The sequence below is a fragment of the Patella vulgata genome, chromosome 1 (genome assembly GCF_932274485.2).
Source record: "Patella vulgata chromosome 1, xgPatVulg1.2, whole genome shotgun sequence".
In the NCBI taxonomy this organism is placed as follows: domain Eukaryota; kingdom Metazoa; phylum Mollusca; class Gastropoda; family Patellidae; genus Patella; species Patella vulgata.
In genome coordinates this window covers 85,634,915-85,661,004 of record NC_065879.2, presented here as the reverse complement: position 1 = coordinate 85,661,004, position 26,090 = coordinate 85,634,915, and the positions used below count along the sequence as shown (strand labels likewise).

The 26,090-nt window shown below is 36.3% G+C and overlaps 1 protein-coding gene across 1 annotated transcript; it reads left to right on the top strand.

Annotated features, from left to right (window-relative positions):
• The first annotated feature begins 47 nt into the window (after positions 1–47).
• LOC126821309 (methylcrotonoyl-CoA carboxylase beta chain, mitochondrial) lies at positions 48–22,980 on the top strand. Its single transcript, XM_050549714.2, has 17 exons — positions 48–242; positions 938–1,004; positions 3,542–3,626; positions 4,151–4,252; positions 6,311–6,438; positions 7,184–7,296; positions 7,633–7,743; positions 8,446–8,510; positions 9,412–9,511; positions 10,478–10,573; positions 12,386–12,458; positions 13,284–13,360; positions 14,356–14,422; positions 15,577–15,733; positions 16,434–16,548; positions 19,292–19,377; positions 20,411–22,980. Exons 1-17 carry the CDS (start codon positions 105–107, stop codon positions 20,526–20,528), a joined length of 1,698 nt encoding a protein of 565 aa, XP_050405671.1. The 5' UTR covers positions 48–104; the 3' UTR covers positions 20,529–22,980.
• The last annotated feature ends 3,110 nt before the right edge of the window (positions 22,981–26,090 follow it).

Genomic DNA, 26,090 nt, shown 5'->3' with positions numbered 1-26,090 from the left:
CTAAATACGACGATAAATGTCATAGCTCTACTTTTTTTTAGGGAAGATAACTCGAACATTTTTTTTTCAATGGCCGAGTAAAAACAAATTTTAATTTATTGAAAATGAAGAATGCAGTTGCTGTGCGATATTTCAGATGGTTTAGACAAGCTAGCACCAAATTCCAGTTGTGTCGGAGATTTTCTGTGGATCAGGCACCAGTTATCGGAACCGAACAAGATGTTTCATCGCCGGATTATCAGGTATTTTCCGATAAATGCTAAAATGGCTGATAGCACTGTAGCAGCAAACTTCAGATGAGAAGTCAAGCGTTAAGTACGAAGGACAAAAAATTCGTCTGCTTAGGTTTGGTCTCGGTGACTGAATGCATTCCCAAGTAAAGTTATATTTTCTTCTGTTGCTGTCAAACACTCAGGTATCAATGCACATAAACAGTTATCAATAGTAGGCTACATCAGTGCACCTCATTAAAAAAAAAAGGGGGCCTAGCCCTAAGCCTATACCATAAAGAAAAAGGGAAAGTAAAAACAAGAAAAGAGAAAGAAAGGCTGTGTCCTGTCCTCTCCTTCCTTCTTTCCTAATAATAGTGCTCTTAGGTCAGTCTGTTATCCAATTGTATCAGGAAATCAAAAATTTGCCTTCTTCTGCTTTGGTCCGAAATGCTTGGAAAATGGGTTTGCGGTTGTCAATTTTCAAAATTTTCCTGTTTTTTTTCAGCTTTTACAATGATTCTGTGATAATTTTATCCCTATATTAATTTTTTAAAACAATTACAGGTGTATGTGAAGGGTACTGTGAAGCACCACAGAGCAGTATTACACACTGGAGGTCACAGCGCTGTATAAGAAGATGATTATTATTTTTTATTTACCATTAGGCCTATAATTCCATTTGTTACCTGTCAATCAATTTCAAATTAATTTTTCATTTGTTTCAGGATAAATATAATAATATGAAAGATCTAGTGAACACTTTAAAGTCAAAGATTTCCAAGATTTTGGAAGGTAAAAATAAAGCTATCATTATTAATATTGTAGATTTTAGTTTAAACCAGTGATGAGATTTCAAAGTTTTAGTTGTCGGACATTTTCTTCCCGAAAATAAAGGGAAATAACTGTTATCATTATTTAAGCAGGTATTTTCAAACCACAATTAAGAATCACGTGTCAACAAAATATTCAAATTCATACATAATTAAAGAAAAAGTAGGCCACCTCGTTATTTTTCATATTTAATTCCCGTACGGTATTCAAGTTTATGTCAATAATATTCCTACAAAATTACACGACATCATAATACCATAGAATGAAAGTGTGCCGACTATTGCCCATCCGTACCGGTTTCAAATTTCGCCAAAATTACTGTATTTTTTGGGTCATGAGTCGATACATTTTTCAGCAAAGTCCGGCATTCGTCTTATACTCTGTTTCGATTTATATACGGAAGGTAAAAAAATGACATCCCGAAATTTATTTGACCGTAAAGTGTAAACAGTAGTAAACGTCGCTCTAATACAACGAGCGGGGTGACAGCAACTGCTAAATAATCCCATTCGACTCTAAGCACGCGCTATCGTCTAAAACAATTACTGTAACTAACTACTTACGTTATTCCAATTGAAATATTCTTCAACATTTCTTAGCTTGTTTATTTATTTATTTAAAAACATAAACCCCATTCAAAATATGATCATAAATCCGACAATATGCCATCAAAATAGAATCTTTTATCCCGACATCAGACATATTATATTCGGCACGTTTACACCTCTTAATTCCACGTGTCTTGCGAGATTTCTTCTTTCATTTTGAGTGTGTGTGAAATAGCTTTATTTAACTTCGGCTTCCACTGAAGAAATATCACAGACAAGTTATCGGTCACAATGTATAGTGCTTTGGGGTGTTATCTACTATTAGGATATCTGACATATATGACTAATGTCTACAGCGACTTCAAGGAAATTAAAACGTGAGACAATGGAGAAATCACGGGTTAATCCTGTAGATTAAGTTTATTGGATTGATATATAGTTCGACAAAGGAGAAGCAATGACTTCTGTAGTTTAGGATTGAATTGATGAATTGTCCAACAAAGAATTAAATCAGCCAATCAAGGCAGATTAAGTAGTTAATCAAGGTAGGTGTATAGACGGTATAAATGATAAATACGTTGATCACTTAATTACCTAATCAATCCAGCCTATTATCAACAATAATCGGGTTGAGTGGTAGTTATACACTCAGTACACTATATTAATTTTGGAATTTTGAATATTATTTACCATGTCTTGATGTCCGATTGGGCATATTCCTGGTCGGACAATTTAGGACGTTTTGGAAAATAGCGTCAGACATGTCCGGAATATACGGGCAAAATCCCATCACTTGTTTAAACATACATTATGCAAGAGGTAAATCTGTAAAATGTAATATGAGTGTTTTCTTAGTTGAAAAATGTGAGTAGCCATAAGTGAATGGCAGCTGTTGGTGTCTATTTGTCACGATGGCTCAGTGTGTAAGACGTTGACTCGCTAACCTGGAGGTCCCATGTTCAATCCCTGAGTTGGCCGAGAAAGTTCATCAGGATTTTCCGGCGTGGTTTCTCCTTGTCAGTGGTGCAGGATCAAGGGCCTGGCAAGGGAAAATGTATAGTTGTTGGGATGGTATGAAAAACTGAGGTCCTGTGTACACATTGGTGTGCATGTAAAAGATCCTTTGTCAGTTGAAATTCGATATAAGAGTAGGCTGTAGTGTCGCTGCCCTGGGAAAATTTCCCTCATAGCACACTGTATGGCATATGCCCGTCTTCATTAGCCCAGTCGCAGCAGAACAGTAGGACGTTAAACCCTATTTTATTTCATTTCATTCGGAAGTATGGTTTGACATTTCACTTACACACTGATGTTCAGCCCCATTTGTCAAGGTGCATCATAACAAATTTATTTTGAGAGCATAGAGTACACGGCAGCGTGTACTGTTAAAGGAGCTAAATCCCTAATATTTGGGACCTAGAAATTGAGACAAATGTGTCGCAATGCATACAATAATGTGATATAAATGTATATAAACTGATTTACGTTCAATCGTTTCCATTTTTACTCTAATTTCAAATTAGTTATGTTCGGCGAAGTAGCCGAAGTGGCAATTTCTAGCGTCTAGTTATTCCAGTCTACGCCGATACTATTTATTGCGCATGCTCTCCAGATAAGAATATGAGGTCACCATTTGACATGACTTGTGAAATATTTCTAGCCTCGTTCTTCGAGTCCCTTGTTACAAATAGTGCTGAAACGCATTATGGTACACGATTCGTGTACCAATGGTAAAATGTTCATTTTGTCTTAAATATTGGATATCAGAAGCCGATCTTTTCGCGGTAAGATCACAACATCAATGTTGATTTAAATTGACAAATAAGTCGTGTTTTCAATGTCGAAGACTTTGGATGATATTGAGTTAGAGACTTAGCTACTTTAAGTGGAAATATTTTTTGCTAATTTCATATTTTTCTCACCATATTGTTTGTTTGTTTTGGTATACAGGTGGTGGTGAGAAAGCTATAGAGAGACATGTTTCTCGTGGTAAAATGTTACCTCGTGACAGAATCAATGCTCTACTGGATCCTGAGTAAGTTAAATTAGGCCCCCCAAAAAAGGGTTCTGTTTCTTGTAACGGATGGAAAATAAGGTAGGGTCGGTAGGTAGGGTTTTTTTTTTGTTTTTTTTTTTAACGCTACATTGTTAGATCTAGTAGTAGATCTACCGTAGCAATTAGCATAATATTCTGTGCGAAATAAATAAGCGATATCTCCTAAGAAGAAGATATCACAGTAGATTATGAAATTCATCACGCAAGCGATATCTACTGTAGAATGTATTATTGGGTGATAAATATATTTTTAGCATGATTTCAAAACATTTATAAAGCTCTGTCTTCACCAAAATCCTGCAAAATGTTTGGAAATGTCTTAAGAAATGTCACAGTTCCAAAATGTTATTTTCTGTCTCTTATCGCGAGATATTAATGCAATGTACATCAAAATAACAGAGCCTAATCTGACCCCCTCGGGTTATATAATTTATAATATTTAATTTGGGAGGTGAATTTTTGATTTGAATTCACTTTCTATCCTATACTGTTGTATGTTTCAGGTCTCCATTCCTAGAATTAAGTCAGTTAGCAGGTTATGAGTTATATGGTAAAGAAGAAGTACCTGCAGGTGGAATTATTACTGGTATTGGTAGAGTTTCTGGGTATGTAACTTCCCCAGTAGTATAACATGTTAGGTTACCAACCTTTTGCATTCCATGTGTCAAATATTGTCTGTTTAACTTATAACTTCAAAAGATGTGACATATAATTTTAAAAGGTGTGACATAACTTCAAAAAGTCTAACATGTAACTTCAAAAAAGCTTCAAAAAGTCTAACATGTAACTTCAAAAAAGCTTCAAAAAGTCTAACATGTAACTTCAAAAAAGCTTCAAAAAGTCTAACATGTAACTTCAAAAAAGCTTCAAAAAGTCTAACATGTAACTTCAAAAAAGCTTCAAAAAGTCTAACATGTAACTTCAAAAAAACTTCAAAAAGTATGACATATAACTTCAAAAAGTATGACATATAAATTCAAAAGATGTGACATAAGGCTTCAAAATGTATGACATGTAACTTCAAAAAAGCTTCAAAAAGTCTAACATGTAACTTCAAAAAAGCTTCAAAAAGTCTAACATGTAACTTCAAAAAAGCTTCAAAAAGTCTAACATGTAACTTCAAAAAAGCTTCAAAAAGTCTAACATGTAACTTCAAAAAAGCTTCAAAAAGTCTAACATGTAACTTCAAAAAAACTTCAAAAAGTATGACATATAACTTCAAAAAGTATGACATATAAATTCAAAAGATGTGACATAAGGCTTCAAAATGTATGACATGTAACTTCAAAAGATGTGGCATATAAATTCAAAAGATGTGACATAAATTCTAAAGATGTAACATACTGGTAGAACTTCAAAAAATATGACATTTAAATTCAAAAGATGTAACATACCGGTATAACTTCAAAAGATTGAAATAAGAAAAAGTGTAAACAGAGATAGAAAAAATATTAATCTTTTTCTTAAAGGACAATATTGTTGTCAGCCATTATCACATACATGTTAAAACTGGTCGACAGTCAATTCTTTCTATAAATTGTTTGATATATTCTTACAGTCTCATATATAACAACTTTTGGTCTTCAAAGGAATTTATCAGTGAGCAGAAATTCGCCCATGTATCTGTTATCACTTGTTAATTCAGTCAGTTAAATAGAACGATAACTTGTGTTCTCCTTTTGCGTTTGTCACTTCCTTTACTTGAAATCTTTGTTACGCATCTATTGTAGCAATGATCTCTGTGTTAAAATTATATTTGGAACATTTTTGACCAGTTCTGTCACGTGTGTGATAATAGCTGACACCAACACTGTCCTTTAACCTCTGTGTCAGAAACGTTGGTCTGACAAAAAAGTCTGGGAAACCACTTTGATATAGCTTGGTTCAGAGGGAAAAAATTACTTACGGACAATTTAAGAAAGTCAAAACATTGGTCTACCAAAGAACTCTGTGATACCTGGTCTCGAGTTCACAAAGCATTCTCAGACTTAAGTTAAGAATTTACTCAAAATTGTTCGCCTTATTTTAACAAAAATATAAAACTTCTGTTGTTTTAATGTATCAAAAACTTCAATAAGAAACTATGTGCAAAGTTTTGTGTTTCTGGATCATCCGACAAGGTGAAAAATAGACGGAAAATATCACCTTGAACTTTTGGTGAGCACCGAGGGGGGTTGGGTGGCTAAGGTCTGTCATTGAGTAAGTGTGGCAAGGAGAAGGGTCGCCGGTCCAACCTCGTGGGCTTTCTCCGGGTCCTCTGGTTTCCTCCCACTCCTAAAGACCCCTACACGCTATCGAACTATTGAAATAAAATTGAACCATATGTTAATCCCGAAATGACCTAGTTTATATCAAGTTGACCTCTCTCTCTCTCTCTCTCTCTCTCTCTCTCTCTCTCTCTCTTACTCATGAACTCCTGATTAGTGAGTCCATGCCACCCTGGCTCCTGATTATAGCTCCCAGAAACTTTGATACAAGCTTGAAATACTATGTATTATGGTTTTTATTTCAAAGTCTCTGATAAATGGTTATGAATAGTTATGACTATGTTTTATGGTTTTTATTTCAGAGACTCTGATACAAACTTGTTACTATGTATTATGGTTTTTATTTCAGAGCCTTCGATAAATGGTTACGACTATGTATTATGGTTTTTATTTCAGGGTAGAGTGTATGATAGTTACAAATGATCCTACAGTAAAAGCGGGAACATATTATCCTATTACAGTTAAAAAACATTTACGAGCTCAGGACATAGCCAGAGAAAATAATTTACCTTGTATATATTTAGGTACGTACTTATGGGGGTAGACATAAAATTTTGGAATTGTAACTTGCCATTTTGCTGTCAATATTTTGGGTAAAACTAGTTCCATTATTGTGGACATGGGTGAAGCATTATTAAAGGCACAGTGGAAACATTATTGAGTACATAGTTGAAGTATTCTTCAGGACATAGGGGAAGCATTATTCTGGACACATTTGAGTTTTATTGTGAACACAGGTGAAGCATTATTGGGGACACAGGTGAAGCATTATTAATTAAAGACACAGTGGAAGCACTATTGTGGACACAGGGGAAGGGTCACCTGTCCAACCTCGTGGGTTTTCTCTGGGCCCCTTGGGTTTCCTCCCTAGCTAAAGAGCCCTACATGCAAGCGAATTATTGAAATAAAATGAAACCATATGTTAGTCCCGAAATGACCTAGTTTGTGTCGGATGGATGTTAAACCACATTTCTCTCTCTCTATTTATAAAGATATGTGGAATTGAAATGTTATCGATCGATGCTGCTCACTATGTAATAAGCTTGCCGCTATTTTGTTGTCCGTGAAAATTTATTGATAGGCCTGTTTTAAATCCGATTGAATCCAAACCGGGACATTATCTAGCGTTCGTATTTTTATTTTGTTTTCTTAATTAAATGGTAAATAATCATTTATAAGCTTGGATTAATCCGTGAGAAATTTGATATTTTAGCGAAAAATTCATATCATGACGCTTCGTTAACTTTAAATTTCTTTCTTTCACCACAGTTGATTCTGGTGGTGCTAATCTACCAAGACAAGATGATGTCTTTCCTGACAGAGATCATTTTGGTCGAATATTTTATAATCAAGCTAATATGTCAGCATTAGGAATACCTCAGGTAAGGTACATAATTCATACAACTTTTGTATATTTATTACAGATAGTAGTAGTATTGGGTATATTTTTGTATAATATTTATTACAGAAAAACTGTAGTATTGGGTATATTTTTGCATAATATTTATTACAGATAACTGTAGTATTGGGTATATTTTTGTATAATATTTATTACAGATAACTGTAGTATTGGTTAAATTTTTGTTTATTACGGATAGCCGTAGTATTGGGTATATTTTTGTATAATATTTGTTACAGATAACGTAATATTGGGTATATTTTTGTGTATTTGTTACAGATTATGCATGTATTGGGTATATTTTTTGTATATATTACAGATAGCAGTAGTATTAGGTATGTGTACAGCTGGTGGAGCATATGTACCTGCTATGGCAGATGAAAGTATAATTGTAAATAAAGGAACTATTTATTTGGCTGGTCCACCATTGGTAAGTATCTTCTTGGTCTAAATTTATGATATTTTAGGTGAGGTTGGTGTGAACACATCTGATCAAAAGGTCTGTGATTGAGTCAAGTGGAGTGGTTTTGATTCCCCGCATATACGTGACAAGGAGTAGGGTCGCCTGTCCAACATCGTGGGTTTTCTACAGGCCCTCTGGTGAGATTCAGACCGAGACCGCTGTAAGTTTGTCATAAAAGCAGAATATTGTTAAAAGTTGATAAGAAAATTTATTAAGGTACAGTCCAATTTACAAGGCCTGTCCAACTTCGTGGGTTATCTCCGGATCCTCCGGTTTCGTCCCACTGCTAAAGACCCCTTACACACGCGAATTATTGAAATAAAATTCAACCCTATGTTAGTCCCGCATAGACCTAGTTTTCTTAAACCCCATCTCTCTCTCTCTCTCTCTCTCTCTCTCTCTCTCTCTCATCTCTTGAGCAATAAAGTTCACTGCATGAATAGAAAAATTGCTTTAAAGCAAGCCTCTTAAGCAGAAACATAAACCTTGTGAACATTAAAACTGATCACACAAGTTTCTTCATAAACCATAACAAAAATAGACCTTATGACGAGCAAAGTTCACTTGTGTTAGAGTTATTGTCGATATGGTTGGAAAAGTTTTTTTTGTCATCTATACTAGTTTATTGTCAAAAACTATAAAATTATTAATGTTGAATATATTTTATAGGTAAAGGCAGCTACAGGAGAAGAAATATCAGCAGAAGAATTAGGTGGGGCTAAATTACATTGCAGGTAGGCCTACACCTTTCCATCATGCCTTACACCAAATCTTTTGTTCCACAGAAGACTGCTTGATTTCCAAAAGTCTTTTTTTTTCAAATCTAGTGGTTTAAAGTGTGCGCATGAAACCATAAGATCTGTCATTGAGTCAAGTGGTGTGATTCCTCGCCTGAGAGTGACAAAGAGTAGGGTTGCCTGTCCTATCTTGTGGATTTTATCAAGGTCTTCCAGTTTCCTCCCACAGCTACATGTAAAGACCCCTGTGTTGAGTTTTGTTGTGAACTGTTAATATTTGATTATATGTCTTATTTTATTCCATTAAAGGGGCTAAATCAATAATATTTGGGACCTAGAATTGACACAAATGGGTCACAACGCATACGATAATGTAATATGAATGTATATAAACTGATTTACATTCAATCGTTTCTATTTTTACTGAAATTTCTAATCAGTTATGTTCAGCGAAATATGCTAGAAGTCTCAATCGAATGGAAATCTCTAACGTCTGGTTATTCCAGTCTACACCGATAGTATTTATTGCACATGCTCTCCAGATAAGACTATGGCGTCACCCTTTGACATGACTTGTGGAAAATGCCTAGTCTTGTTTTTCGAGTCCCTTATTACAAATGGCACTGAAACGCATTATGGTACACGATTCATGTACCAATTGTAAAATGTTTATTTTGTCTTAAATATTGGATATCAGAAGGCCATCTTTTCCCGGTAAGATCACAACATCAATGTTGATTTAAATTAACAAATTATTCGTGTATTCAATGTCGAAGATTTTGGATGATATTGAGTTAAAGACTTAGCTACTTTAAATATATGTTATATTTGATTATATATGTTATTTTATATCAGTAAATATATGTTATTTTTGATTCTGTTTTTTATTTTATTTCAGTAAATCTGGTGTAACTGATTATTATGCTGAAGATGATGAACATGCATTATATCTAGCTAGACGAGCTCTAAGTAATATTAATTATAATAAAGAACCAGGTGTAAGTTATATCTAGCTAGACAAGCTCTAAGTAATATTAATTATAATAAAGACCCAGGTGTAAGTTATATCTAGCTAGACAAGCTCTAAGTAATATTAATTATAATAAAGACCCAGGTGTAAGTTATATCTAGCTAGACAAGCTCTAAGTAATATTAATTATAATAAAGACCCTGGTGTAAGTTATAACTAGCTAGACGAGGTCTTAGTAATACTAATTATAATAAAGACCCAGGTGTAAGTTATATCTAGCCAGACAAGCTCTAAGTAATTATTTGGTGCTGAGCCAAATGTCAGCATTTTATTAGAACTAAAATCAATTATTCAACTGCAGAAAAACATAAAATTTGTAGCTCTGTGTTAAAGAAAGACAGTAAGACACAAATATATAGCTTAGACTAATCAACTCAAGTGAAGCATATAAATATGGTTTTAACATACATCATGTGAAAAAGTTGTCTAACCATGGTGAACCTATGGCAACCATTTCCTCTTCATTCACAGAAGATTTGTAAACTGAGAAATGATCACTTGTGTCGACCATAAAGACTTAAACTTAAATTTTGTTGTAAACTATGTAAATGTTAAATGGATTGACCTGAAGGGTGGTTCGATGGCTGAATGGTTAGCACATGTGCGCTGTATCATAAGGCCTGTCATTGAGTCGAGGGGTGTGGTTTTGATTCCCCGCTTGTATGTGACAAGCAGTAGAGTCGCCTGTCCAACCTTGTGGGTTTTGTCTGGATTCTCCGGTTTCCTCCCACTACAGACCCCCACTACAGACCCCTCGTGCAAGCGAATTATTGAAATAAAATTAAACCATATGTTAGTCCTAGTTTGTGTTGAGTGGATGTTAAACCCCATTTCACTTTCTACTGACGTTAAAGGTTTAAAGTTGATTTTCTCTGTATTTTATGTTGTAAACTATGTTAATGTTAAATGTATAAAATTATACATTATGTTTCAGATGACGATAGCCCCACCAAAAGAACCACTTTATCCAGCAGATGAATTATATGGTATTGTTGGTGATAATCTTAAAAAAACTTTCGATGTTAAAGAAGTGAGTGTTATAGTTATAATAATTGTTACGTTAAAAGTTAAAAAATTGGAAGTAACTGGATTTTCCGACGTGGTTTCACCTTGTCAGTGGTGCAGGACGGAGGGTCTGACAAGGACAGCTGTCGAATCATTTGGATGGTGCGTAAAACCAAGGTCCCGTGTATACATTGGCATGCACGAAAATGATCCCGTGGCAGTTGGAATTCAATATAAGAGTAGGCCAGAGGGCTGCTGCCCAGGTAAAATTTCCCTCATTGCACACTGTATGGTGTTTGCTCATTTTCGTTAGGCCAGTCGGAGCAGAACAGTAGGACGTTAAACCCCATTTCATTTCATTTGGAAGTAACAAGTCTCCGTTGACTGATGACTACCCGTTATATATATGATGGTAGGTTATAGGACATACTGTAAATCAAATAAAACAGGGTTCAGCGTCCTACTTTTCTGCACCCACTGGGCTAATTTTGCCGGGACAGCGACACTACGGGTATTCAGTATGATAGATATTATATGATATGTTGTTAAATATATGTCACATATTGCAGAGGGTAGTATATGATATGATGTTATATATATCACATATTGTAGAGGGTAGTCAGTATATTATATGATATGATGTTATATATATCACATATTGTAGAGGGTAGTCAGTATATTATATGATATGTTATATATATAATTGCAGGTTATATCACATATTGTAGAGGGTCGTCAGTATATTATATGATATGATGTTATATATATAATTGTACATTATATCACATATTATAGATCATAGTTAGGATGACCCGTGCACTTTACAGAAAGTTGGTCTCGACACGGCTAAATGTGCACGCTTCAGTTGCGTGTCTCGAACTGATTTCTGACTACCCCGCACTCGCTTTGAGTCGATAAATAGCCATGGCACGTGCAATTCTCTACAAATATATCAACTATTACAGCCGTAAAAAATCTATTGTTGACGATTTTGAATAGCAGTAAAATTTAGCTTCTTGGTTATTACAGCAGCTTTAGTAATTACGTTTGTTTTATTTTTTAAATTGCTTTATCATTAACTGTACCGTTAAGAGCGGCATCTTTTGGTTTAGTACAAATACTATCTCTGAATCACTTTCTTTAGCAGGAACATGATACTAGCAGTAGTTTCATTTTACTTTTACAAGTTTCTTAAAACAATTGTTGAGTTGTCTAAAGTGCTTATTTCTAAATTCAATTTCTTGTTCTAGCTTTCTGTTATGTTTCGTAAAAAAGTAGTCTTGATTATCCCGACCTGTCAATCAGACGTAGAATGGTCGATAGACTGGTTAAGCGAGACTAATTTCAAAACAAGGGCACGTAACCTATCTTTTACTCAAAAGTGTCTGGATGTTATGGACGCAACTTGGAACCAGTTTTCAGTCTATTATTTATAGATGATTAATGGTCATAGCTTATTAAGTACAACATGATCATTTATTTAGTGACTATAATTGTGTGAAACTGATTTGAGGCTTGGCATATATATAAATATTGTGGCGTAATTGTCGAGATATTTGGAGATATTTATTTATGGTGGGTCACCCTATCATAGTCGGTATATTATATTATATAATATGATGTTATATATATAATTGTAGGTTATATCACATATTGTAGAGGGTAGTCAGTATATTATATGATACTATATGATGTTATATATATAATTATAGGTTGTATCACATATTGTAGAGGGTAGTCAGTATATTATATGATACTATATGATGTGATATATATAATTGCAGGTTATATCACATATTGTAGAGGGTAGTTTATGATATTAAATATATAATTGTAGGTTATAGCACGTATTGTCGATGGTAGTCAATTTGATGAATTTAAAGCTATGTATGGTGAAACATTAGTCACTGGTATGTTTAATATTTTTATACGCTCATTTGCACCTTCCACACTACAGATAAGCACAGTACTAAGTGGTATCAGGTGTTCCAAACAGTCAGTATATACTTCCTTCTGCATACCAAGGGGGCCACGGTGGCTCTGTGAGTACGATGTTGGCTCGATATCCTGGAGGTCCCATGTTAGATCCTTGTGTTGGCTGGGAAAGTTCATAGGGATTTTTCTCCTTATCAGTGGTGCAGGACCAATGGACAATGTATAGTCGTTCAGGTAGGACTAAAAACTGAGGTCTCGTGCACACATTGCTGTGCACATTAAAGATCTCTTGGCAGCTGGAATTCAATGTAAGAGTAGGTCGTAGTTAAACCCCATTTCATTTCGTACAAGTTGTACAATAACCAAAACTGGCCTGAATTTATGAAAGCACATGAACTCTGACTGTACTACAGACAGGAACTTGTTCTTAGGAATTAGACAGCAAGACTTTTTTAGCAGGGCCATAAATTTGGTTCTGGTAAAATTATGGGTATTTTTTTACCGACTCTAGTTTTATACAGTTTAATCTGAAAAATGCTTGTGCATGACTCATGAGAGAGTCTTTATAACCGTGTATTTAACCAGATTTTGTTTATATATAACCCAGTTTTGTTTGTATTTAACCTGGTTTTGTTTGTATTTAACCCGGTTTTGTTTGTATTTAACCTGGTTTTGTTTGTATTTAACCAGATTTTGTTTGTATTTAACCAGGTCTTTTTTTGTATTTAACCAGGTTTTGTTTTTTTAACCAGGTTTTGTTTTGTTTGTATTTAACCAGGTTTTGTTTTGTATTTAACCAGGTTTTGCTAGGTTATGGGGTTATCCAGTTGGTATTGTAGGAAATAATGGTGTACTATTTTCTGAGTCTGCGTTAAAGGTAAGAAATATTTGATCCTCTCATAAAGTATTACATAATGATAGTTTAGTATTAAATGATATCAATCTCTGAAGACCAGAGGTGGGGACAAGGTCCGAGTCAAGTCCCAAGTTGCAACATCTGAGTCGCATCCCGAATCGCTGACTTTAGTCGAGTTGAAAGTTTTCACAAAGCCTATGTCCCGTTCGAGTCGCCAGTTCATCAAATGAGTCAGTAATTAATGGCGAAAAAAGCAAGTTTGAGTTATGTACCGAATCCTTAGTGTTTTCAAGTTTCGAATTGTCACGACTGCCAAATCTTGAGTCGTGACAAATATTTCAAGACTAGTCGCTATTCAGGTCTTCGATGCAATTTAAGTCGGATTTGTGTCGGACTCACAGGACCTCTACTGAGGATCATATTGTCAAACTTTGATCAGTGATAAACAGGGTTGAAACATTAATTATCTCTTAATCAACATTTAGAAATACAGCCATTAGAGTAGAGCCATAACTTAAAAATATTTCTAAATTCAAAACTGCATAAAGTTGTGATTATGACTAATAGCTCTAGAAAAGAGTTGTAGATAAAAATCTATTTGATTTTAGGCGGGGGGGGGTTGGATGGCCGAATGGTATTGGTTAGCATGTGCGCGCTGTATCATACGGTCTGTCATTGAGTCAACAGGCGGGGTTTCAATTCCCCGGTTATACATGACAGGGAGTAGGGTCGCCTGTCCAACCTCGTGGGTTTTCTCCGGGTCCTCCTGTTTCCTCCCACTGCTAAAGACCCCTACGTGCAAGCAAATTATTGAAATGAAATTGAACCATGTGTTAGTCCTGAAATGACCTTGTTTACGTCGAGTGAACGTTAAACCCCATTATCCTCTCTCTTTCTTAAAAGTTAAAATTTAACACTCGACACAAACTAAGCCATTTCGCGCCTAACATAACGAGTGGACATTAAAACCCCATTTCTCTCTCTATCTCTCTATTTGATTTTTTTTTTTTTTGTAGGGAGCTCATTTTATAGAACTGTGTTCACAGAGAGGAATACCTTTAATATTCTTACAAAACATAACAGGTATTAATGTCAATCTGATTGAAATACAGATCTATATTTCGTTTCATTTTGTTATACTTTCTATGGCCTTTTGTCCTCATGGTGTCAGACATTGATTAATCATTCAGCATTGATTAATCATTCAGCATTGATTAATCATTCAGCATTGATGTTACTAGTGGTTTACCCACAGTTTCGTGCATCACACACCAAGACGTCGCCGTAACAGATGGTTTCATTGGCTAATCCCCTAAGCCATCCAGTACACAGGTTATATAACAACTCTTCCAGATCCTAGTGTAGTACAGACAAATAAAACGAAATTTTGAACTATAAAAAATGAAACCAAATAGTATCTGTGTTTTAATCAGATTGGATTAGTGTTGTATATTGTAAATTTATCGACTTAAAGAACGAAACTAATGTAAACATAAATATTTACAAATGCACAGAACTATTGGAAAACACAAATAATTATGGTTGGGTTATTTATATTAAACATGATGAACAGTCGAAGCAATATTATTGTTATGACTAAAGCTGAGGTCAAGATCTGAACGCCAAATTTCAATAAGAATAAACATCAAAGTACCGATCAAAGTTCATAAAGTAGCAAAATTTTTTTTAGATGCTCCTCTAACATTACTAATATGTCAGACACAAGACATTTTTCCGTATCATTCTTGGCCTGTCCAATCTCGGGGGGTTTTCTCACGGTCCTCCCTCTGGTTTCCTCCCACTGTTAAAGACCCCGATGTGCAAGCGAATTATCGAAATAAAATTAAAGCATATGTTAGTCCCAAAATGACTTGGTTTGTGTCAATGGACATTAAGCTCTCTCTCTCTCTCTCTCTCTCTCTCTCTCTCTCTCTCTATTATTATTGGCAAGTCTATAAAAGGGAGAGACACTAAAGGTGACCCATCTCTCTTTCTCTCTCTCTTTCTCTCTCTCTCTCTCTCTCTCTTTCATTGTTGGCAAGTCTATAAAAGGGAGAAACACTAAAGCTTATTTTTTTGACTACTATATCACCTTAGGTGGAAGTGGACTAGAACCTTAGGAACAAACGAACAAAGCTTATTTTTAATATTATTTGTTGTTTTATCATTTAACTCCGGTGGGCTGTAGATCATTATACATGAAGGATTCTGACTGTACAAATATTATTTCTGTTTAGGTTTTATGGTGGGAAGGGATGCAGAAGCAGGTGGAATTGCTAAAAATGGTGCAAAAATGGTGACAGCCGTGTCTTGTGCTAAAGTTCCAAAATTTACTGTGATAATAGGAGGATCATATGGTGCTGGTAATTATGGCATGTGTGGTCGAGCTTACAGGTAGGTCGATAGTGATAATAGGAGGATCATATAGTGCTGGTAATTACGGAATGTGTGGTCGAGCTTACAGGTAGGTCAATAGTGATAATAGGATGATCATATAGTGCTGGTAATTACAGGTATGTGTGGTCGAGCTTACAGGTAAGTCGATAGTGATAATAGGACAATCATTTGGGACTGGTAATTACGGAATGTGTGGCCAAGCTTACAGGTAGGATGGTGATAATAGGACGATCATATGGTGCTGGTAATTACAGGTATGTGTGGTCGAGCTTACAGGTACGACTATAGGGGATTATAAGAAATTAACTGGGGATTTAGAGTTCTACTTTTCTGCACAAACATGGCTATTGAAGACGGGCATATGCCATACAGTGGACTATTAGGGAAATTTTGCCCGCACAGGTACACATGGTGTGCCAGCTTTATCTGTATGCTTGGCAGGTGGAATGCCATAGGGCCTCAAGATTTGGAGGGGCTGTGGCCAATGTGCATATTAAGGCTTTCGTACACACACTGTGTTTAAAACATACGTTCATGTTCCGCTAGTCGTGAGGGGGGGGGGGGATTGGAAGGGACCTCTTAAGTGGAATAGTCTATATCTATAACTATAGTCTGTTTATTATTTCAGTCCAAGGTTTTTATATATATATGGCCTAACTCTAGAATATCTATAACTATAGTCTGTTTATTATTTCAGTCCGAGGTTTTTATACATGTGGCCTAACTCTAGAATATCTGTGATGGGAGGTGAACAAGCAGCTAATGTCCTAGCTCAGATAACAAGTGAACAAAGAAAACGAGAAGGAAAGATGGTGAGAACTTAGTTAAACTAACTCCGAAACCGGAAGCGGTAGTCCCAGGGTTCTTAATCCATTTTTAAATGAATCGGCCACGGTTAGGCCCAACAGATAGTCGTCTTTTCAACAACAAACATGTTAGTTTATGCATACTCTATTCACGACAGTAATTGCATAATTCACTAATAGCATAATGTATTTGGGATAATAATAGCTAAAACTCCGTATAAACAAGACCTTTGTAATTGCATACTTGTATTCATACTCGCTATAATATCGACATTTATAGTCATATTATTATTTCAGCGACTTGGATTGCATATTCCTACTTTTGGTTTCATCCAACTAAACGGAAGTTATAAATTAGTAAAAACTACAAGTAGTTACAAATGTTTTTTTTAATTATTTTATTCGTAAGCTCATGTTAATATATATAATAACAAAGTATATAAATAACAAAGTAGCACAAATCGGTTTCCGTGTATAGTCGGAACTCGGAAATATGCTGTACGGGTGAAAGGTCACGTGGCCAATTGTCGTGATTCCGGTTAGTTATTTTTAGCGTTACCCGTATACAATTGTCGGGATTTAATGCAGCAGGACTAGTTTGGATATCTGAGAGGATCTCTTCCTCAATTTCACTGGATATTAAAGAAATAAATTCACCACAACAATTAAAATCACGATATAGTTTTTTTGTCATTTCATGTCCCTGCTGTTCTGTCAAATCGTTCAATTATTGTTCATAATTTTCGATGGCAATGTTTCTTTTTGCTATGAAATACGCATTTCGGATTAACGCCCGGTTTGAAACAATTTCTATAGATTTGGGAATAAAACTCTTTGTTCTGTCATCATCTTTCTTTGCTGCGCAGGTATGATCGTCAGATTAATACGGTCTTTTATTGCCGATAATTTGGTTGACCTATATTGGACGTGGGAGGATCTCCGGCTTTTGAAGTTCAAGGTCAACGCCGCCATCACTGTCTTCAGTTAAATCTTGTTTACGTTTCCTGGTGTCATTCTGCGAGGTGTTCAAGTACTTGGCATGATTACCTCAATTAAGTTGTTTATTTATGAAATAAGCCGAAGGTATTCATTGTAATGATTGACTCATTGATGGGTTTCTTAATCGACGAGTAATAATTAACTCTTTGTAATCGGCCGAAAGTAGATTGATTTATGATACCATAGTGGCCGGTTCATTGTTTTACCAATAGGCCTGATAATTAATTCTTTGTAAATCGGCCGAAAGTAGATTGATTTGTGATACCTTAGTGGCCGGTTCATTATTTTACCAATCAGCTAGATTAAAGATCAATCGGCTAAAGTTGACAAAAAACAGCCGATTAAGATCCCTGGGTAGTCCAACGCCACCTACCCCATGTTTTTCCCCGGTCCGAGCTACCCCTAATGTCAGCGCTAGTGTCGCAGCCAATCCTGAACAGACAGACAAACAAAGAGACAGACAAATGTCAATCACGAATATTGGTATAGATCTCCACTAATATGAGGGCCAGCTCGATTCTCTTTGGGAATGCTAGATTGTCAGTCCAGAGCATCCTGAATTGCAAACAAGTGACGAGTAATTTAGTTCTCTCACAGTTCTATCAGTTCCGACAACTGAGGTGGTGTGAATAGAATTGTGACGTAATTAAACACAACATTTATGTTTCATCTGTCATGATTGATGTAAGATATTTTCTTTTTATTCAGTTGGTTTGTAGTCGGAAACCCCCTTTTCTCATATATGTTCCAATTGTCATGGTTAGTTCAGACATTTTCTTATGCAGTCAGCTCATGCCTTCTATCTCGAAAGGGATTTGGATGGCTGAATGGTTACCACGTGCGTGCTGTATCATAAAGTCTGTCATTGAGTCAACTGGCGTGGTTTGGAATCCCCGGTTGTAGGTGACAAGGAGTAGGGTCCGATAGCCTGTCCAACCTCGTGGGTTTTCTCCGGGCCCTCCGGTTTCCTCCCACTGCTAAAGACCCCTACGCGCAAGCGAATTATGGAAATAAAATTAAACCCCATTTCACTCTCTCTCTCTCTAAATCCCCCCATTTCACATAATTAATACTATTTCTGGTGTTTAGAGAATTCAATTCCGGAAGGTTCAATTAAGTATCCCGAAAGCCTTTCGATCCTGGACGTTTGAAAGAGAATTGAAACAGCACACTCAAATCTGAACCCAAAATATTCAAAATCTTCTAAATACCTGCACTTGTTGGGGCAGCAATCTGATTAAAACCCAGATCTATATTTCGTTTCGTTTTTTTATACTTTCTATGGCCTCCACTACATGAAGATCTGACCAGTTGTAGTGGAAGGTCGCGTCGCGTCAGATGTCATACAAGCGACTTTTGACCCTACGACAGCATCCAGAACGCGGGTTATATAACAACTCTTCAAGATCGTAGTGTAGTAAAGACAAGTAAAACGAAATTTTGAACTATATAAAACGAAACGAAATAGGATCTGTGTTTTAATCAGAAATGTTTATTTGTGACATGAATGTTTTTATACGCCCACATTTTCATGTGGACGTATATTGTCGTCGCCCTTGTCCGTCCGTCCACAATTGTTTGTGGACACTCTACAGGGCACAATTCTTATCTGATTTTGACGAAACTTGAAATAATGGTTTATCTCCAAACGATCTCGGCTGCTTTCGATATTGGCATGTATCAGATCGAACCTTCATGGATTATGGCCCCTGTTTGTATGAAAAGTCACGTTTTTATTAAAATATTTCAGTGGACGGAAGCGGAAGAACAAGCTCTTAAAGACCCAGTTATAAAGAAATATGAAATAGAAGGCAACCCTTATTATGCTAGTGCCAGGTAAGTTACTTCCACCTTGATTTAGACAGGACAATTCACAATACCCTACCTGAAATAAAAAACATGACATATGAATTTAATTTGTAAAGTTTTCATGCATTATTAAAAATGCGGAGGAAGACGACAAAAGCTCTCGTACAATGTGTCCGATGTAGCTGGCGGCTAGTAACTGGAGGACATCTAAACTGGGATCTCAGCGATGCACAAGGGGTTCAGGAAAGCGTAGAAATAAGTAGGTTGTTAGCCCCTCAAACCAGTGAAGATAGATGAAATTCAACTTTTAAACCTACTAGGAGTTCATCTATCTTCACTGGTTTGAGGGGCTACCATCCTACATTATTAAAAATGACGGATAGGGAAAATTTTGATGTGGAGACCCTGATATACATCATCTGGTTTGATGTAGAGGAGGTTATTTCTATATTGAAAATTCATCTATCTGCATTTTGGGTTTAGGCTTGCGCAGTGGGCTATGAGGGAAATTTTGCCAGGACAGGGCCACTAAGGACTTCTCTTAATTAACGTATGTGCGTTGAATCAGAAGGGTTGCCATTGAGTCAAGTGGCGTGGTTTCAACTCCCCGCTTGTATGTGACAAGGAGAAGGATTGACCTGCCCAGCCTCAGGGGTTTTCTCCGGGTCCTCCAGTTTCCTCCCACTGCTAAAGACCCCCTATGTGCAAGTCAATTACTGAAATAAAACTGAACCATATGTTCTTCCCAAAATGACCTTGTTTGTGACGAGTGGATGTTAAACCCCACCCCATCTCTCTCTCATTCTAGACTTGTCGGCAAATGACTCTTTGTCAAGACTCTTAACATTTGGAATTTGAAATACGAGTAGGCCGTAGTGCTGCTGCCCAAGCAGAATTTCCCTTATAGCACACTGTATGGTGTATACCCATCTTCATTAGCCCAGTTAGAGAAGAAAGGAGGATTTTAAACCTCATTTTATTTCAATTCATTTTGTTATCCTCTATAATATTCTCGATAAAAACGTCTGACAAAGAAAGTAAAATATATTTATAATTTCAGATTGTGGGATGATGGTGTGATAGATCCAGCTGATACTAGAACCGTTCTAGGATTGAGTCTTAGTGCCTCCGTAAATAAACCACCGGAAAAAACTAGATTTGGTGTATTTAGAATGTAGACTTTTAGTAAATATCAAAAACTAAGACACAAGGGATTGAGATTAATTTTATACCAAAAACTGATGTGTGTACCTCCATAACTTATTGTTGTTATATTTAGAAATGATAAAGGGAGGTTACTCTCTGTGTATGGAATTATGAATGTATTATAGACAATTGGGGATGCTGGATTGTCAGTCTGGAATGTCGCGAAATGACATGACAGAATTACGATCAAGTGATGGGGAATTCAATCCTGTCACAGTTCCGTCAGTTCCAAAATTTGAGGTGGTGTGAGAAGAATTAAACACAACGAATTTGATTGGTTCAAATATTTTCTTATGCGGTTGGTGCATGCCTTGTAACCCAAAATCCTCTCTGATTGACACTATTTTGGGGATTGAGAGAATTCAGTTCTGGAATGTTCAATCAAGTATCCCTGTTGTGTTTATATTTAGAAGTGATAAAGGGAGATTACTCTGAGTGAATTGATTTAAAAGTATTATAAACAAATGTCTTTTGGGCATATGGTATACTTCTGATCCAGTGATTGTTGATTCACTAAAATTTAGTACATTTAAAAAAAAGGAAAGAAAATGAGTAACTAATCCATGCATTTAAAATTTTATTTTATTTTATTCGATGTATGAGTGAATGGTTAGCCTGAATCTCTGCCTGATATTGTCTGTGACAGGTGCATTTTTTCCAGGCTTTCGAGTTTTCAGGGAATAAATCAGAAATTAATTTTAACAAAAATGAAATCTGATTAAAATACATATCTTATAAATATTTTTCTTTATTTTTATTCTGAAATGATGAGGGGGGTTGTATGGCCGAATGGTTAGCACACGCTCGCTGTATCATGAGGCCTGTCATTGAGTCAACTGGCGTGGTTTTGAATCCTGGTTGTACGTGACAAGGAGTAGGGTTGCCTGTCTAACCTCGTGGGTTTTCTCCGGGCTCTCCGGTTTCCTCCCACTGCTAATAAAGACCCCTACATGCAAGCGAATTATTGAAATAAAATTGAACCATATATTAGTCCCGAAATGACCTAGTTTGTGCCAGTGGATGTTAATCTCTCTCTCTCTCTCTCTCTCTCATATGAGGTATAAAACCCACAGAATAACTTGATTATGGAATATGAAAGAAATGATACACCTAAAGGGTTATTATGACTTTCAACAAGATAATAAGTTATAGTTTATATTATACAAAACAAACCAGACTAACTTAATTATAAAATATGTGATCCAATTATCAAATAACTCACTTATTTGAAGTAGGGCATTTTACACCAGTGCCAGCTGAATTCAGTATAGATTGGCATAGAATTTTAAAATGTCTTTTTCTTAGGGAAAGGTTTGCACATTTGTATCAGCTTTTTTTATGCAGTCTATTTTGAAATCTCCACTATATCTGTATAAATTAGTTCATATGTAAAATGTAGAATTATATTTAATTTTCTCAGAATGACAGATGACCAAGTGGTCTAATGGAAACCGTTTAGATCATAAAATACTACATTGCGTAAAATGGCGTGGTAAGGGCAGATCCGTAACTAGGGAGGATGGGGCAAAGTCCCCCTGCAAAAAGTTTCCCCCCCCCCCCTGTGAAAAGATTGAGGACCATAAAAACAATAGATATACATTGTCCGTCAATTTTACAACACCCCTGAGAACTCTTCCCACCCCCCCCCCTCGAGTCGTTGCTCTGAGCTAGTTACGGCCCTTTGTAAGGGCTGATATTGACCTCGTGCTTCAGTTTCTTATCTCTGGCCCTGGCAATAGCAAATGGTCTAATGGAAGCACTTTAGATCACATAACCTTGTGGTAAGATCGCATACATGACCTTGTTGGCGTTAGCCGCGTGATTAGGTTTAAAACCTCTGGCCCTAGCAATAGTAAATTATTGAAATGTAATATATTTTTGTTCCGAAATGACATAGTTGTGTTGTGTGAAATTTTAATCCCATTGAATTATGCATCTCTCTCTCTCTCTCTCTCTCTCTCTCTCTCTCTCTCTCAGGGGGGGGGGGGTGTTGGATGGCTGAATGGTTAGCGTGCGCGCGCTGTATCATAAAGTCTGTCATTGAGTCGACTGTCGTGGTTTCGAATCCCCGGTTGTACGTGTCAAGGAGTAGGGTCGCCTGTCCAACTTCGTGGGTTTTCTCCGGATCCTCCGGTTTCCTCCCACTGCTAAAGACCCCCTACGCGCAAACGAATTATGTAAATAAAATTGAAGCATATGTTAGTCCCGAAATGACCTAGTTTGTGTCGAGTGGAAGTTAAACCTCTCTCTCTCTCTCTCTCTCTCTCTCTCCTAGAAGAATGCTATGTCACTGAAACTGTAATCCTGATGACTACAGCAGATTGTGTTAAATGTTATTTTATAAAAAAGAATAACAATATAATATGTATAATTGATGTAAATACATCAAAATATAATAAATCAAATGAAATAGCCGGAAACAAATCATAGTCGTTGAGTCATTAATTTCATGAAACAAAAACATGGGCAGAAAAGATTTAAATACGGCCACACATCAGCTTATCCGAAAGAACAACTCCAAGAAATCTGATCTCTATGTGTTCTGCATTGGCCGCGAAGGTTCCTCGGGGTTTTCCAACGTGGTTTCCTCTTGTCAGTGGTGCAGTATGGAGGGCCTGACAAGGACAGCTAGCTGTCTAGTCGTTCGGACGATACAAAAAACATGACCCTGTGTATACATTAGAATGCACGTAAAAGGTCCCTTGGCAGTTGGAATTCGAAATAAGAGTAGGCCACAGTGCCGCCACCCGGGAAACATTTCGCTCATTGCACACTGTATGGCGTATGCCCGTTTTCATTACCCTAAACCTAACCTACAATCACGTGCCCTAACCCTATTTACATCTTAGTGATCTTGACGAAATTGAGTTGGCCTTAACAAATAGATCTAGCTGTATATTCACAACAATGCTTTGGAAACGAGAAATCTTGTATACATTTAGGGGGGTTGGATGGCCGAATGGTTAGCACGCGTGCGCTGTATCATACGGTCTGCCATTGAGTCAACTGTCGGGGTTTCGATTCCCGGTTGTACGTGACAAAGAGTAGGGTCGCCTGTCCAACCTCGTGGGTTTTCTCCGGGTCCTCCGGTTTCCTCCCACTGCTAAAGAGCCCTACGCGCAAGCGAATTATTGAAATAAAATAGAACCATGTATTATAGTCCCCAAATGACCTAGTTTGTGTCGAGTGGACGTTAAATGCCATTTCTCTATCTCTCTCTGTATACATTTATCAGCGTTCATTATAATAATATGCATTATTGAATCATTTTGAACTAGTTTTAATGTGATGGATATATAACTGATCACGAAATAATGGTGATTAAAGTGGATATCTCTTATTAGATGTTTTTAAGTATTTCATATATTCCCCCTCAATGACCATGCTATGCCAATCGCAATCATATGGAAACAGAATACTACGCTACAATATAGAATATTGCCCTGCAAGATTACTATGAATATTTCAAGAAAAAACCTGATTGGTCAATTCTTTATTTACGACCAATCACACCCCAGTAATTAATATCAGTATCAGAGCGGAATGCACTATGTAAGCGTGTCATGGTACCCGCCATTAAACCACGTGACTAAGGGGAAACAAGTTTGCGTGGAATTTTATCTGAAGGGTATACTCCAATCTGATTAATATACAGATCTATATTTCGTTTCGACTTTTTATATTTTCGATGGTCTTCACTACATGAAGATCTGACAAGTTGTACTACAAGGTCGCGTCAGGGGTCGTGCAAGCGACTGCTGACCCTATGACATCAGGCATTGATTAATCAATCAGCGTTGACGTTTCTAGTGGTTTACCCACAGTTCCGTGCATGGCACGCCAGGAAGTCGCCGTAACAGATAGTTTCATTGGCTAATCCACCACGCCATTCAGAACGCCTGTTATATAACGACTCTTCCAGATCCTAGTGTAGTACAGACAAGTAAAACAATCTTCGGCTGTACAGAGTTTTTAATATGTCTTTTATAAGGTTAATCTAATTTGAATAGCCCAGAGGGTATACATTTAAAACAAAATGAAATGAAATGAGTTTAACGTCCTATTGTTCTATTCCGAACTGGGCTAATGAAGACGGGCATACGCCATACATTGTGCTTTGAGGCACTACAGCCTACTCTTATATCGAATTCCATCTGTCAAGGGATCTTTTACGCACACGTCAATGTGTACACTGGACCTCGGTTTTTCGTCCCATCCGAACGACTAGACAGCTGTATTTGTCAGGCCTTCCGTCCTGCATCACTGACAAGGGGGAACCACGCCGGAAAATCTGGATGAACCTTGTCGGCCAATGCAGGGATGGAACACCCGACCTCCAGGCTAGCGAGCCAGCGTCTTACCCACTTAGCCATCGTGACCCCCCCCCCCCACCACATTTGAAACAGCAATCAACATAGAATCCATACTGGCGAATTTTTCCATGTGGATATTTATTTTAAAATATATCTACTAATATCTACAAAATGAGCACACGGTGGCGACACCAAACGGCGTAATAATGATGGTTGCTGGGTAGAAGTATTAGAATTCTAAATTTGTTCGATGTTCATGCTTAACATAAAGCGACAATGAAGTAGACATTTTCCGTCTTGATAATAGAAATAAGATGAAACATAATTAAAATTTACACTTAAAAAAAAAAATAAAAATAAAAATAAAGAAGTTGGATTATACATTGTCTTAATTTTGAATTTACACGAATAGAAGTTAGAAATTAGACGATATGTTAGAATTTTGAATCTAATATACCGCCATAGTTTAACACCATATCTTCCCACTCGAATTAACAATAAATAGTTCATTGGATAAAACGGAAACATTTTTATTCCTGTAAAAAAATATACCAATTAATTTATAGAAGATAAGCCATATGGAAATTTGCAACACGTTTTAAAACAATATCTTTCTAGTCCATTTACTTTCCGATAACGTTTTTATTCCTGTAAAATAATATACCAATATCCCAATTAATTTACACAAGATAAGCTCTACCATATAATACGGAAATTTGCAACACGTTTTAAAACTATATCTTTCTAGTCCATTTTATTTCCGATAACGTTTGTATTTCCGTAAAATAATATATCAATTAATCTGTTTAAGATAAGGTCTACCAAGTAATACGGAAAATAATAATATACCAATATACCAATTAATTCACATAAAATAAGCTCTACGACTAAAATTTGAAACACGTTTTAACACTGTATCTTTCTACGTGATTTAACAATAAATTGTTCGTTGGATAAAATGGAAACATAAATAATATACGGGATACGGTAGAATAATATACGAATTATCATTTTATACGGCGTATTTTTACTGATAATTGTACGGTGGCTGAATTAGGAAATGCAAAAAAAAAATAATAAAAAAAAAATAATATCGAGATATTAAGTCGAGCGCTTGAGATACTAAGTCGAGAGCTCGAGATAGTTAAGTCGATTGCTCGATATAATTTAACCGAACACGTCTCAATCGATGTTTTAAGCTGTATAATTTTGTGCATAATT

Coding starts and splice junctions, on each gene's coding strand:
- LOC126821309 (XM_050549714.2), top strand. CDS start 105: ATGAAGAATGCAGTTGCTGTGCGATATTTCAGATGGTTTAGACAAGCT. Junction 4,253..6,310: donor GGTATTGGTAGAGTTTCTGG/GTATGTAACTTC, acceptor TTTTTATTTCAG/GGTAGAGTGTATGATAGTTA. Junction 10,574..12,385: donor AAACTTTCGATGTTAAAGAA/GTGAGTGTTATA, acceptor ATATAATTGTAG/GTTATAGCACGTATTGTCGA.